The 15,685-nt window shown below is 41.7% G+C and overlaps 1 protein-coding gene across 3 annotated transcripts in view; it reads right to left on the bottom strand.

Moving 5' to 3' along the window:
• Positions 1–13,598, bottom strand: part of sh3gl2a (SH3 domain containing GRB2 like 2a, endophilin A1) — a 37,817-nt gene extending 24,219 nt beyond the window's left edge. For all 3 annotated transcript variants that reach the window (XM_026171271.2, XM_080302987.1, XM_080302986.1), the window contains exon 1: positions 13,406–13,598. In XM_026171271.2, coding sequence (XP_026027056.1) covers positions 13,406–13,450 — 45 coding nt within the window. In that variant the 5' untranslated portion in view covers positions 13,451–13,598. The remainder of the gene's footprint in view (positions 1–13,405) is intronic.
• Between the last annotated feature and the right edge of the window lie 2,087 nt (positions 13,599–15,685).

Here is a 15,685-nt window from a genome sequence, read left to right as displayed (position 1 = left end):
TCTAGGAAGTGGACGCTGAATATCCGTATTAATGATCGTTATTAAAGCGCTCAGTTGCAACCTGCTGTGTGCTGTGTGCAGTGTGCCGTGTGCGTGGGCACGCATCTGTAATCCACACTTCTGTGACCACATCAATTATCCTGCTTGTGAGTATAAAGTTCCGCTTGACTGTCAGTTTACTAAACACAAAGAAGAAGAAGTCGTCTCAACAACTAGACTTATCAGTGCCATGTATGAACTATAGTAACTACGACTGCTGCTAAAGTTGTGATGTCAGTTTGAATAACATAACATAACATCCGAGAAGATAGCAAGTGTCGGAATATGAAACAGAATATTAGACACTCACAGGCCACTTTGTTAGATACACCTGCTTGTTAATGCAAATATCTACTCACCAATCACACTGCAGCAAGTGACTCTGAATCTGCCGTGGTTGTTGGTGTCAGACGGGCTGGTCTGAGTATTTCAGAAACTGCTCATCTGTACTGACACTTCCCTGAACAACCATCTCCAGTGTTTGCAGAGAATGGTCTGACAAAAAGAAAATATCCAGCAACACAAACTCAAATAACCACGTTATTTAGAATATCTCTGAAGGAACAAAATGTCAAGCAAGCAGAAGACCACACCGGGTGGCACTCCTGTCAGAGCTAAGAGCAGGAGTGTTTCCAGCACCTTCTTGAATCTGTGTCATTAATTATTAAGGCAGTTGAGGGAAAAGGAGTTCAAAGTGGTACAAGGAAGGTGTGCCTAATAAAGTGGCTGGTGAGTAGTGTCATCCAGGTATATTAAGAACCCATCATTCCCTATAAGAACATGTGATCCAGCTGACTTGTAGATTTTGGCGGTCGGAGTTGTTAAAACCAGTGAAAGAGACACAGCAGCCATTTTGTGTGTCTTCTGATTTCTTTGTGTTGTGTGTGTGTTATCGTTCGTCTCAGAGGAAACAGTTCCGCGTCAGGAACGATGAATCTGGCTCGTCTGCTGAGAAAATGTTTGACCTTGTACCAAAAATCAGCCTCACACATATATACGCAGTCATGCACTCAATGGCCTGGATCTTTATTCTTCATTTAAAAACTAAGCAAAACTCCTCACTGCCCTCCACGCTATCAGTCACTGACAGAGAGCAGTCCTCCCACAGAAAACATGACCATTAACAATGAGGCTCAGTGCAAAACAACAGTACTGTTTGTACCGTTTCTGTAAGGATTAATCAATTAAGCAGACAATCTCGAGAGAACAGCTTTGATAAAAGGCGGATATTTATTTAAAAAAAATATCAAAGGTTTCACACAATCACAGCCTCTCAAATATAAGGATTCATGTATGTGATGATAAAGAGAATAAAGCATGTTCAGGGTTTTGGCTGCTGGTTGGAATAAACAAGTAATTAAAAGATCATCAAGTCTGAAACACAGAGTGATTAATGATTATGAATAAACGATGATATCACACAACACCGGAGACATTGCCACTTTTTAAGTAAAGATGAAATATTGCAGGAAAAAGAAAAAAGCAGAAATATTGGCTTATTAATCGGCCTTGTGGTGTCACAGAGTGTATTATCATTACTCTTCAATTTTAATAGTGTGTCAGTATAATTAATTAGCTCGATGATATGACTCCAGGTCTTATCTGTTTACATAAGACAAAAGGAAGTGATGCCATAGATTGCTGTAGCTACATGGTGTTTGGGACTTCTGTATTTTCTGATTAATATAAAAGAAAATACTTCCTGGCAGCACTATAGATGAACTATACACAGAGTTTGAGTTCTGTTAAAAATCTACTATAATTACCATCTGAATGCATTGCATTGTAATGCAGCATAACAGAAAGCTGCAACAGAATCAAGCAGAGCTCTGTGTGTGACAGTGTGACAGGTGAGGACATGTGATGGTGATGACGATGATAAGAAAAGCAGGAGAACAAATAGGTGGAAACAAGTGTGTCTGAGTGTGTGTGCTGTGACAGTGTCCACTGAAAAACGCTATTAATGAAAAGAACTTCCTGCCATGTTTTTTCTACTTCTGCTTCTTCTTCTTCTTTCATGACTCCAATATGATGTTGTTGTTTTGTTTTGTTTTAAACCCAGTTGATTAACATTGCTGATGAGGCTACCATCAAGCTAAACCATGATTTAGGAGCAGCGTTGGGTAAAAACAAGCAGTGATGCATTTATGCCAATATCCAAAAAACCCTCAAAATAAACAAATAAATAAAGAAACAAACAAACCCGATTCCTTCTCCGAGACACAAATTTTCAATCTCACTGCAGAAATAACTCACAAATTACACGATGTCATCAATCCGTACCTAATAAAAGCTGAGGAAATTGAAAAGCCTCGCCAGTCCGGCGTTTTGTATATTTGATATTGACTGTCTGCCTTTCAAGGCCGGTCTGGTTTGATTAGATTTCCTGCCCAAAAAGGAGGTCATGACAGGAGAGAAGAGAAAAACAGAAATGCAATGAAACCCAGAACAACGAGGACTTCTGCTTCACCTTCACATTTATGTAAAAGCAACTGAATTCTGACGACCATAAAATATAGCAAAACATATAAAAACATCTCAAGATGAAAGGATAAGTATAGAATAATTTTCTGGTCGTCGTCCTATTTTAACATAATTAGTTATTTTTATTTCAGATTTCTGCCAAGTGGGAATTTGAGACTGTTTTGTTAGTGACAGCTGATTAAAATCAGCATTGAGAAAATAAACAGGAAGGATGCTGCAGGCACGTAAATTCAAAGATTTAAAAATGGATACTGACATAAACAGCATGCAATGACATGCTAAAAACTCCTCGTTGAAGGTCATTACGCACTCAGTCGCCAGTTTATTAAGCTCGCTTCAGTAAAACTGCAGCCTTTCAGAACAATTTTGAAGGTTTAGTTTTTGTTCAAGCTTAAAAGGCAGGAGGTGGTCTGCAGTTCCTGTTTGTGCTCATGCAAACTCAGCAGGTTAAATCAATAATTTATGAGGTGATGCTCAGAACTGCACATCCTTTGAGGTTTTGAGTGTTGAGGCTAATTTTTCTATTTGTGTTCCACTGCAGCAAAAGATACCTAAAAAAAAAAATATAAGCTGCAACTTAATTTTGCTACTTTTTTTTGCATTTGGTGACTGACTGAAAGTACTTGCACCTTCAACTTCTGGGTGACGACATCAGGTCACAAGGCGATTGCACTGGTCACCTGGTGGGAGGCTGAATGTTCAGTACTACATCATATTGTGTTGTAAACTATTAAATGCACTTAGGATTGATTAAAACTGAAGTGTTTCCCACATTACGATTCTTCTAGAACTGCCATACCTTCTTGACTCGCTTCCTGCAAAATGCACATGATCATCATCCTGTAATAATTTATTTAAATGTCTTCGGCAAACACCTTGTTTCATGACTGCAGAGATACACAAGTCTACAGCCTCTTTCTGATTAAAAAGCCATCTTATATTGGCTTTTAATTCAAGGTGCCTCATCTACAGCTTTGTCTGTGGGTGGTGTTTGCCATATTGAGTCTGAGCATCAGAAAAATAACAATTTACCGCCAAGCCTGTGGCACATTTTTATAAATCTGGAAGGTGATGAAGAGGATTGTTTATACAGCGCATTGAGCCAAATAAATAATTACCCCACCGCACAGCAAAGAATAACATGAAGGCAATTATAGGACATTATAGTGAATGTTTAATTAGAATGATTTATTACTAATAAAATGAACATTTTGAGGCCATATTTATAATAGGATTATAGTAAAACAGATGTTTTATCTCTATTCTCACATCATTTGTAATAATCTTAACATATAGCTTGATAAATTAAAAAAAAAGGTTGTTAATCATGTAGGGCATCAGCACTTAAATTGCTAAATGAATCCACAAAAAATAAACCCCCAAAACAGCCTGATGGCAGAGTCGTGAACCTCTGTCACATGGTCTATTTTGCGGTCTTGTCCGGCACATGCTGCACGTTTCGCAGATTACCGTGCAGCGCCCTGATTTTGGCTCGCACACAGCTCAAATATGATGCAAAGTCACTGTGCTCCGATTAATCTGAGCATAATCCCTGACAAGCCATTCGGTCTTACCCCCACAGCTGGTGCGAGGCTGTTGTCTGGGCACGAGGCGAGTGAGTGTTTTTTGTGTGTCCACGTCTAGGATGGAAACATGCATTTTCTGTTTGGGGGAGGGGGTGGGGGATGCTGAGGTTGTTGGTGTTGTTTTAAAGAAACAAACAAATAAAAAACAGAAGGACCCCACCTTGTCACGTCCTGACATACCCCCCTCTCAAAACACCCGGAGAGCTGCTTTATCAGACATGTAAGTACAATAAAGCGTGTTCTGTTCCCGATCCTCATTACTGCCCCTTCATGAGCCAAATTAGGCATTAAACTGGGGACACAAAGCGCTGCCTCCTCATCAGCTCTGTTCCCAGCATCCTCCACTTCTCTCCATTTAACTCCATTACTTCCTCCTCTCATCTCTTCCTGCTCTCTCTTCACAAAATAACCCACTTTTCCTAGATTTTCTTTATTTTTCAATTGCTTTCACACACACACACACACACACACACACACACACACACACACACACACACACACACACACACCATCTGCAGTCAGGGAATGAAACCCATCCGGTATAATGGACAAGAAGAGCTTCTTCATTCAAACAGAAATACAACAACTGAAAAATAAAAATCAACCACAGAAAATTCCTTTACCAATATTACACATGAAAAACAAATTTGTGCAACAATAACTGTATTATCTGATATTTTTTGTAATTTTTCTTTCTTTATTAAATATTTGACATAATGAAACATCTGAATAGAGAAAAATCTGTTTAGAAGAACTGCTCGCTGCTTAGTTGATGCCCCAGAGGAAGTGGTCACAGTGATCGGGGGTAACAGCTTTAATCTGTAACGCTGTTCAGCCTATCGGAAAATATAAAATAATATAAAATAAAGATAAATAAAATGAAAATAAATAAATGAAAAAGTAGGAATAAAAACTGGAAATGGATCTAATAATTTAATATAAGTGGAGTACTTGGCTACGAACTATCACTGCCTGTCAGATGTGTTCTCAGTAATGCTGTAAAAGTATAATTAACACCTTTTTTTCTGCTTAAATCTAAAACAAGGTGCTTTTATGTGACTTAAACATGACCTCTAATTCCAAGTGAATGCACAATAAAAGCATACGTGTCCCTAAATTATGTTGCAGTGCCTCTTCAACATGTCCAAGCATGTAGGCAGCTCAACAATCAGTGGGATAAGCAGGTTTACAGGGAAATCTTCAGGTAATAATGATGTGACCTGAATGCTCCTGAAGTAGACGTCAGTCCTATCTCTGTCTGCAAGAATAAAACACTTTGCTTCACAATCCTCACACAGGAAAATCTTATAAAAACATATTTAAAATGGGAAAATGCTCATTTTTCTTATTAATTAAGTGTGGTGAGGATAACCTTCTCCTAATTCTTAGTAACAGGTACTGAGAGTTCCTTTTTACCGGCCCCAAGTCTAAGCTAGTGTCTCTTGCAGTGGCTGATGCCAGGAATACATAATATGAATAAAACATCCACCATGGCCTGAATACTGATGCTGAGCGAGAGAAAGAGGATGAGGAAGGAGTGAAAGGAGAAACCACGGACGGTAAAGAAACTGCAGGAAGAAAGAAAAAAGAAAAAAGGAACCTCTAGCGACTGCTGCTGTCAAAATAAGAATGACTGAAATAGCAGAACACCGGGCACCAATGTTTTCACTCCGCACACCTTCTTCTCTGACAGATATCTAGCTGGCTAAACAATGTTCATTCACGTTTGCTCTGCATATTTAAAATGTCCAATGTGCTGACAGCACCCAGTCACTGGACGAGCTAATAATAGGGAATATGGGGAACGCTGCAGGTCGTGACTGTCTTTAACCCACAGAACAAAAACCTGACGTCAGAACAATGGCAACTCCAAAGGCCAGTGCTCAGTCCACAAGCTCTCCGTGGGCTGCTGCTGGTGGTTTTCAGCGGCTTAAACCTGATTAAATAATTTAAGTAAACATACAGGATTTAGTTAGATATACAGCGTGTCAGATCTGTTACTGTGTTGTTTTTGGAGACACCCTTTCCCTGAAATGTGTGGCAGCAGCTCTGGAGAAAGCTGGTCACACGCTCAAAGGTCAATAAAAACTTGTCGTAATACTATCTTTAGGATTAATGCAGTGTCAGGGAAATTAATGATTTGTTTGAGGTGTGGTGATGGAGGTGGCGTTTGACTTTCACACTGGACGAAAACCTGTCACGGTTACTTTGATATATCTATGTGAAGGTCTAAATTTCTTTCTGAAGCACGCCTAATAAGAAAACAAGAGTTTGCACGTGTGCTGTGCAATATACGGCAAAACTGTGTTAGAACCAGTGTAAAATCTTCCAGTTTGAAGACAAAAATCAAACATTATATATCTTGGAACTTTACACAAAAGGTAGAAGGGCACTGCAGAAAAGTTTGATATTTAGCTGGGAGGAAAATGACAAGCAAGTGCAGATAATTAGAAGCACCAATGAAGGGGAGAAATAAAGGAGATAAAAAGATGAGAGGGATATTAATGCAGGTACTGCTGCTGGACTGGATCCAGTGCAGCACTGCTTTTACTGCATTGCTGATCCACTGCCGGCCAAACCTGGATTCACTGTGTTGACTTAAAGAGAGAGCTTCCAGGCCTTTGGAGGACATTTCACCTCATGATGTACGTGCAGGAAGAAGCGTGCCACATATGACACGAAGCAGGAAGGTGGGAAGAGTACAGCACCTGTTTGTAGTCTCCTGCATGTCTTTTCTGTCACAGACCAGAAATCAAGTATTTATTAACAGTAAAGATTCCCATAAGTGCCACCTTGGGTTTGTTCTATAACCTTAAATGGGATATTTTATGCAACATGGTACTGCAGCTCAATCTTGCTATTTTGGACTCTATTAGCCTGGAATGATTCAGTTCAATTACAGCTCTTATTGATCTCATCATCTCATGTTAAGCCCCTCCCCTCCCTCCTCCTCACAGTGTCTTATGATTGGCTGCTCTTCGCAAACAGATGGTTTTCAGGTTGAACCTGTCAAGTGAGAGGGACTTCTGGGCTTACAGCCAGAGCTGTGTGAGAGCATGTTGAGGATTTATGCTCTCAATGACATCATACAGAGCCTAGAGCAGTGTCAAAGTTCCTGTTTTTCACTCCTGACTATAGGATGTTTTTAAACAATGGGTCAAAAATTTTTTACAGAAACTTTTAATTGTATAATTACAGTCCAGTCTAGGCAATGAACGACACCTTTATTCCTTAGGTTAAAGATTTCTTTCATTAACTGGAGCAGTGTCTCTTTATCGTGTGGAAAAACTGAGAAAAACAGCAATGTTGGATTTGCAGTTCTTATATTAAGATATCTTCTCGTGGATTAAATGTGTGGTTAAACATCTTTTCACTGAAAGAAGGGGAAGTTTTACTGGTCCGGCCCACTTTAGAAGTGTGCTGCATGTGACTTATATGTGATTACAGCATGAGAGGCACCATTTGACTACAATTTAAGCTCTGCCATCAAAGTGGTGCTGTTTTTCTAACCCTTTCAAAAGCAAGAACAGGCTGTTTCCCATGCCATCTCTGTTTTACACTGTGTGAAATTTCTGATATTTAGAAAAAAATATTTTGGCCAATTAATAGAAATAATCCATCAAATAACTGAGAAAATGTAAGCTGCAGCCTCACCCAGAATTTAGAAGTAAAAAAAGGATCCTGTCAATTGTCAAAATTCAGCATTGAGCTGCATTTTTTCCCTACAGCCTGCATGTGAGTAAATCCCTGCAGAGCTTTTCTGTCCTCCACACTCTCTCTTGACTTCGGAGAGTTTGTCCTTCTGCTGCAGCCTTCAGCATCTCTTGGCTGAATTCTCCCTCTGCCTCTGTGCCACTCCCTATCAGCACAAGGATGCTTGCTATCCTCCTCTTCATTGCTTTTCTTATCTCTTATCCTTGCTTCACTCTTGTTGTTCCTCCCGCCCCATCTGTTATCTCCCAGCTGGATCTGTTTTACGCTGCACTGCAGTAGGCCTATAGCGAGGATCCAGGCTGAATGAGTCACCCACTTGCAATCTGCTGCCCTAAAGCCCTGCAGGCGTCAATCACATCCACAGACCCTGCTGCTATCCCCAGGCTCGCATGGGTGTCCGTCCACGGGCGTTCACATTTTGTCACTGCATACTTTTCCAGAACCAAGAGATGATACTGGAAAGATATACACACACAGTGTTACATGCTAAAGAATTTGCCTTTCACCCACAAACTACAATGAACCGCCCAGTTTTTCAAGAAGCATAAATCAGAGTGGCACGTGTGTAGCTGTTATATTAGCATTCAGCACACACGCTGGGAAATCTCCAGTAGAACCAGGCCTGACTGCTAAATAAAGGATCACGACTCCCATTACCCACTGCAAGAAATATACGACGTTCAAATCTAATAACTGCCTCTTGATTTTACAACTCGTAACGGCTCGCAGACAGCCATAGAATCCAACAATCACTCATCGACATGTACCTAAACTATCTTCACAGACAATTTCATTTGCAAACAGATCAAGGCTGCTTGTATTTCTGTTCCTCAACTGCATCCTCACCACTGATTTCCATCTTTTGGCATCCACGGAAACATAAAAGGTGGCGTTATTACCCAAATATACCAGTGCATAGATTTAAAAAGTAGTGCAGGTTGATTCCAAATTATACTGTTATCATGTCAATGCGCACATTTTTACTCACATTGATGTGTGCTATACTATAGTTAATAAACTGTATTGCAACATTGTGTTGATCATTACCCAAGAACAGGCTGAAAACGTGGGTAGTGCATATGCAGAACAGCCACGAGTCTGGATCGAGATAACGGTCTCTGCAGTGTGTGAGGTACGGTTGAGATGCACATGTAATGCAGACAGGAGCGAGCTCTACACACATGCGTAATTTCAGTCATTTTCAGAATACATTTTATGCAACAAGAAGCTAAATATTCCAACATGGCATGAAACAAACTGGATTAAACCTCTTTAGACTCACTATGTTTTAGATGCAAGCGTGACTCATACGGAGGGAGCCAAACTTGGAAACTCGTCAGCTTCTTTCTGACGAGAAGCAAAGAAACCATTTTATCTGAAAAGCCTGCAAGAGTGAAACCCCCCAAAGACTCGCTTTATTTTTTCATCTCTCACTGGTTCTGCCACACGTTCTCAAGCTTTCCTGCTCATCCTCCCTCCCTCCTCTCTCTTGCAGCTTCTATTTGATGAACAGATTTTCGTCTTCCTGCTTGCAGGACCGAGATAAAAATGTGCTCACCTGAAAGCGACGGTGGCATCGTGAGAGTAGAATCTGCTCTAAGCGTGACTCATTTGACTCCGAGGTGGAGTTGACTTGTGACGTATTAAGCCAGAGATCATCACCTTTAAAAATAAGATGGTTGGAAACGCTGCTTGTGAGCTTAAACACAAAAGGGGAAGAATACACTGTGCTGTCGTTATAGCAGGTTTAAATGAAATACAAACACTTTCGAGGTATTATAACCTATTATAGCATGTGCTGAGTTACATCACATAGTGAGAATGACTAATGGATTGCAGATTAAATGAAGAAAGTTTTTAAAAAAAGCTATTCCTAGGGACCCTGCTGGGTTTTACCCTTCATGCCCCCGTGCTTCACTTCTTTTTAAAATGGCCCCCATTATTAATGCAGCACACAGGGCATCGATGTCCTTGAGCGAGGGAGAGAGATGTATTCTGTCAGAGAAAAGTGTGATTATGCTTGTGTGAAATAAATTACTCTGTGATGCATGTGAAAAGGTGAAACTGAGTTTGCGTGTGTGTACTTCGCACTGAAGTCGCAGTTAACTTCAGGGTATTCTGCCTTTCATGAGCCGTTTTTCTCAGCAGTGTCTACAATAAAGAAATGCATCTTCCTCCTCCACTAAAACGAGGATTTGCTGTTGCTCATACAGCAGACGCCATAGTCCTCAACTCCAGACTGAAGCTGCACAGATAATTAGCAATTAGAGACACATTGGGCTAAAAGGTCGATGCAGCATTTTAGGATAAAAAAAAAATTCCAGTTCACATCTAAAACATTTTGATGTTAGTGTGGTTTTGGATTTTCAAACAATCACTCCATAAGTGATGTATACAGGCCTGCTTGTGTGGGTATATCATCTATTTGATGTTCCTGAACTTAATTTTTATATAACTTAATATGCAGTAACATCTGTTATAGTATATCATTGCTGAAAAAAATCAACTATTTGATATGAATTGTTAATCTGTCATTTTGATCTTATTTTTCAATAAACTGAATAATAAGGTGCTCGAGGCCTCAAGGTGCTTTACGTTGTTAGTTACAGACCCTCAAATCATAGAGAGAAAACCCCAACAATCAAACGACCCCCTGTAAACGAGCACTTGACCACAGTGGAGGGAACATCCATCAAATCCCCAAATTTATTTTCCAGTCATATAACACCACAAGAACCAGTAAATGTTACTGGGACACCCCAACCAGAGAATTTTTGGGGGCATATTTGCTTAAAAATGGTCTAAAGTTGATCTGGGAACTTTTATTCACTGATTAGCCAGAGTATGGAAAATCAATCAATTGTGAATAACACAGGTAATCAGTTCAGGCTTCCTGACTTCACTTTAACATGCATCACGGACCAAGCACTGACCTGCAACTCACAGGACTCAAATCATCTCCTCCTGCAGCCCCGTGCCAGACGCCACAGGACAACACTACAGGTTCTGCATCCGTGTCCTGATAGGTCAGAGGTGTTTTAGTGGCACTACGGGGACTTACACAATATCAGGCATATGATTTTAATGCTGTGGCTTATTGCCTCTAGCCTGCACTGAGACGTGGCAATGATAAAACAATTGAAGTAAAAAAACAAAGCAGGTATGGATATAGATTGTTTATTACTGCTTTCTGACCATTATGAATCTCCGATTCTAACACTTCATGCATTGACGACGTCTTCTCGTGTTGTGTGACTGTCTTCTTAAAGTATGGTTGAGCAACATTTGTCATCTGTGTACAACTAGCCAGCTTGCTGGGTTGCTTCCCACATAAGTCTGGGCTTGGATTACAAGGCTGTGGCACAGGAACAGAGGGGTTGAGGGGAACCTTCTGCCACTGGGATTCTGTGGAAGAGGACTGTGTGTGTGTGTGTGTGTGTGTGTGTAATGTTGAGGAACAGACAGCAGGAGACCACAGAGACGACACACTGTGAGCCTAAAGCTGATTAAATCACACTGGGAATAAAACAGATTATTGAAGACAGCACCAAGTAAAAATCTTCAAGTTCAGATACAGTTACTGCATATTTAGACAGTCAACAACACCTCTTTATGCATGCACAGATCCACATAAATCTATGCATATTTACAAATGCTTATGTGTATCCCCACCTCTCTTTTACTCTCTTGCGCCTGCACGCACACACACCCACACACACACACACACACACACACACACACACACGCACACACACACACACAGATTCATCTGATGACGAGAAAGGAACATCTGCAAGGAGAGGGAGGGCGTGCTAATGGGTGACAATAGACTCATCACACAGAATTAACACAATCAGTGCAGCCATCCAATGCCCTGTGTGGGCTGCTGTCTATTTCAAATCAGATAAAATGAGCTCTTGATTAAAACTGAGAAATGTGTTAACAGCAATTTGAGATTGTTCCCAATTACTTCACTTTGTCTTTTATTTAACACTCGAACCCGATCCAGTCTTCCAAACATAACGCACCTAGCGGTGATCTGCAAGCACTGCTCTTTGGAAACATGCAGTCAGAATGTATGATTCATTATCAACACAGGCCTTACAAATGTCAGTGTGACATTAGCACTAATATAAATGACTCATGTTGGGAGATGTGAAAAACAAATGAAAAAACAATAACAGAGTCTACTGCATGTCGATATTGGATCTCGAGCTGCCAATTGTTTCAGTAAACTCCTCTCCTCACGAGCTGCTACTTAATTCTCAGTTAGTCAGTTTCAACCTGCAATTAAGAGTGTTCAGTATCTCCAGGCAGAGACCTTGAATAGACATGTGATTATTACTGTCACATTCAACGCACTATTCCCCTCCATCTCAGAGACAGCTGCTCATAAAGTTGAAGAACAATGCAAAGTGAGACTTGTCACTAAGGCCATTCTGAGATTGAATAAACTGCTGAACAATGAGGGGGAGGGCACACATGTGTGTGTGTGTGACTCACACAGGCTCTGTGTGTCTTGCAGTGAGGGCCCTGAAGCTAATGGACAGTGTCATTGTGACTCAGCCCTATAAATGGAAAACCTCCCGAAGTTTCCAAGCTAGAGGAAATAAAACTCACTCAAGGCCTTTGAGCTGCTGATGAGCCCATACATTCAAGGTCTCACTTAAGAGCACTCTGACTGGCTCCCGAGTTAAAGGTGATTAAACCTTCAGGTTGTGCACTTTGACCTGAAATAACATAATAATACACGACTAGCCTAAAATGAGAGGGTTGAGAAAGCGCTTTGGGTAACCTTGAACAGAATACCTTTGCGGTGGGCTTGCGCCTTACAATAATAATAATAATAATAATAATAATAACCGATGATTCAGTGATGGATGGGGAATGCTTAATTCAATTTATCACCTGGTGTCCCGCAAAAGGCGATAAGTGCATTTAGAGGGCGCAGAGGTCATGGCGTGCCGATGCTGGTAGGAGCGGATTTCCGCCAAGGCGCACTTAACGATTGCATAACGAGGTGCGCCTCGGAGTGTCTCCTGTACTTAACTCGTCCTTCATTTCAGGGCCACAACTTGCGCATTGCAAGAGTGAGCGACAAGCATGAGCTGCAGCTCCGATGCTTGTCAGCGCGGAATGTCATCTGAAGGGTACGGAGAAGAACCGACGTTCCCGACATCACTGTCATCACAGTGTTGTGCCATCTGGCTCCCAGATGGACACGCAAAAAGCGTGGCACTGAATAATTATCGTGTTTTCCCCGTCACGCACTGAATAACCACCGGAGTCAAACACGACTGATGCATTCTCCCGTTGGTGCAGTGCTGCAGCACGCCAGTGTTTTCAGCGGAGTGCACCCCAGAACCACAAAAACACCAGAGGTTGTAGGTGATAAATGGAGCACGACTCGCAACAACACTGCGTGTTAATGCAGCGACATTTAGCGTGAATTAATCATCACTGTGTTGGGGATGAATCTCTGCTTTTCCAAACCTTACGCCACTCCTCCTCCCCCAGACAACGTGACACTGTAAGTGGAAGATCTAGTGAGAGCCGGAGCACCGTACGCCGCATCTTCTTACCTGAGTGGCTTTGTGGAATTGCTTTTTCAGCCCCGCTACAGACATGTTCGCTAAATCGAGGTTCTAGCTGGGAATACGAAGTGCTGCTGCAGGTGTGAGCAGGAAATCTCGCTCCTAATTGAATCTGGTGATCTTGCAGCCGTGGCTAACTCCCGTCTACACTGGTCTTCACCAGAGGGATCTCCTGCGAGAAAAGGGGGGGGGGGGGGGGGGGGGGGGTGCTAAAGCCCTTATCAGGCTATTGGATGTCAAAACCACATGTCTTAAACGCCTCTGACGTCGAAGCCTGCTCAGTTTAAAGCGGCCGCCACCTCACTACAGCTGAACTCTAAAAAGGGGGCTGAGGTATTTCTAATCTAAGCTCGTTTAGCAGAAAGGACGCGAGACTAACGTGATGCGATACCAAGAAAAAGGATGACATTGCTCTTCATGTCTCAGTGATTGGAGAGGATCTAGGTGGTAGAGCTACATGTGTTGGTGAGGGGCACTGTGCCCAAATGTGATGTGTGAACGGTTCCCGTGGGAGACAGGAAAGAAAGAAAGAAAGAAAAAAAGAAAGAAAGAAATATGACCTTTACACCTCTGCGTTTCAGCATCTCCAGCACCCTGGACAGCGCCCATCTCTCAAGGGAGAGAGCCGTGCCACCCCGGACAACCAGACTACAGCCAGGGCTGGACTGGGACAAAAAATCAGCCCGGGCATTTTGACTACAGACCGGCCCACCAGGATAAAGATTGAAAATGTGACGTCATTCAGGGGTAAAACCGCAAAGGATTCTGGGAACTTGTGGCAAGAGGTACTAGCGCACGCAGGCGCAGCGATAAAAAGAAACCCAAAAAATGGCAAGAAGCTGTTGTATTATTAACTTCAATAGCCGGTCGCATGACAGCCATGGGAAGCCGACGGGTAAAGAGATAGTTTTTTTTTTTTTAAATCGGATTACGTCGTTGAAGAGAAATTTTTAAGCCATGTTTCCGAAGTAAGAGCCGACGGATGGTCTGGATATACCAAAACGTCTCAGAACACTCCAGCTCACATGTTAGTCTGCTCCAAGCATTCCCACAAAGGTCAGAGTTTTGTAGTATTAATACGTCATTTTTCTTAACATAATTGGTGATATAGGTTACAAGCAAGTCTGGCGCTGAACAGAAATTGTGGCACTATGCTCCTTTATTTATTGTGCATAAATAGTAAATTGTCCTGACACAATATTGCGTTTCGCTTCTGTTATTACCATGGTACATTGACAAAAACATATACTTTTATTCACAGGGTAAAACAGTTGTTATGTATCACTAATTGTCCAGTGCGATTACAGCATACAATATTGTAACAACCGTGGGTTAGTGGAGCTGAACTGACTAAACTGCTCACTAGCTCAAACGGCTAGCAGGGCTCTAGCAGCTATCGCTAAACTTTGCAACAAATGGAGAGCACTCGTCGTCATACACCGCACAACCCCGAGCGTCTCAGCAGCAGACTGATAATCCTCAAATGATCCAACAGGAGGCTTTAGTGGTTCACACCAATCGTTTATTTACCATGTTTTTCTACAACAACATAATGCTGCTGACACCAAACCCCTATCACGCTCCCACCACATAGAGTCGCGGTGTCATCCAACCATGCCAATTCAACCCACTCCACAGAACACACATCAACTTCACTGTGGCTTACATTAACATAACACTAACACAACATGCGAATCAAACACATAGGAACTAGCAGAACGATAGAAAACACAGACAACACAATACCCAGAATGCACCTGGCTAACAACCCCAGCCAGGTCATTACAATATTATTGTCACTGCTCCATTTCTGTAATGCTACCAGAGATTATTTCCACTACTAATTAATTACCGTTGAGCTCAAAGGTTATATATTAATAAACGGTTAACGAATGTGTATTTATGACGACGATTTGTGAGACTGGTAAACTTACCTTTGTTCGTACGATGGTCTTTCGTTCTATACGGTGCATTTCAAGGTCCTGCACCCATCCGTCGGTAAACTGTACCTGGGCTTGTTGCAGTGACCTGAAGTTACTAAACTTCATGAGTGTATGCACTCACAAGAACCGTATGATTATAAATCTGAGCGTGGTGAAAGTTGGGCAGCACACTGACGTCTTTTGTCCACTCTGTGCGCTCATAAGGGTCTGACCCTTTCACTCCTTTGATTTTTTCCTCGTATCTTTTCTTTGCCTTTTCGTCGAGTCTGTCTTTGTACCGACCGGCATTGTTCTCCTTTTGTTTTGTACATTCCTTCTTTGTGCG

The sequence above is a fragment of the Astatotilapia calliptera genome, chromosome 6, assembly GCF_964374335.1.
Source record: "Astatotilapia calliptera chromosome 6, fAstCal68.1, whole genome shotgun sequence".
NCBI lineage: Eukaryota > Metazoa > Chordata > Actinopteri > Cichliformes > Cichlidae > Astatotilapia > Astatotilapia calliptera.
The sequence above is the reverse complement of the archived record's forward strand: the minus strand, read 5'-3'. Positions and strand labels throughout refer to the sequence as shown.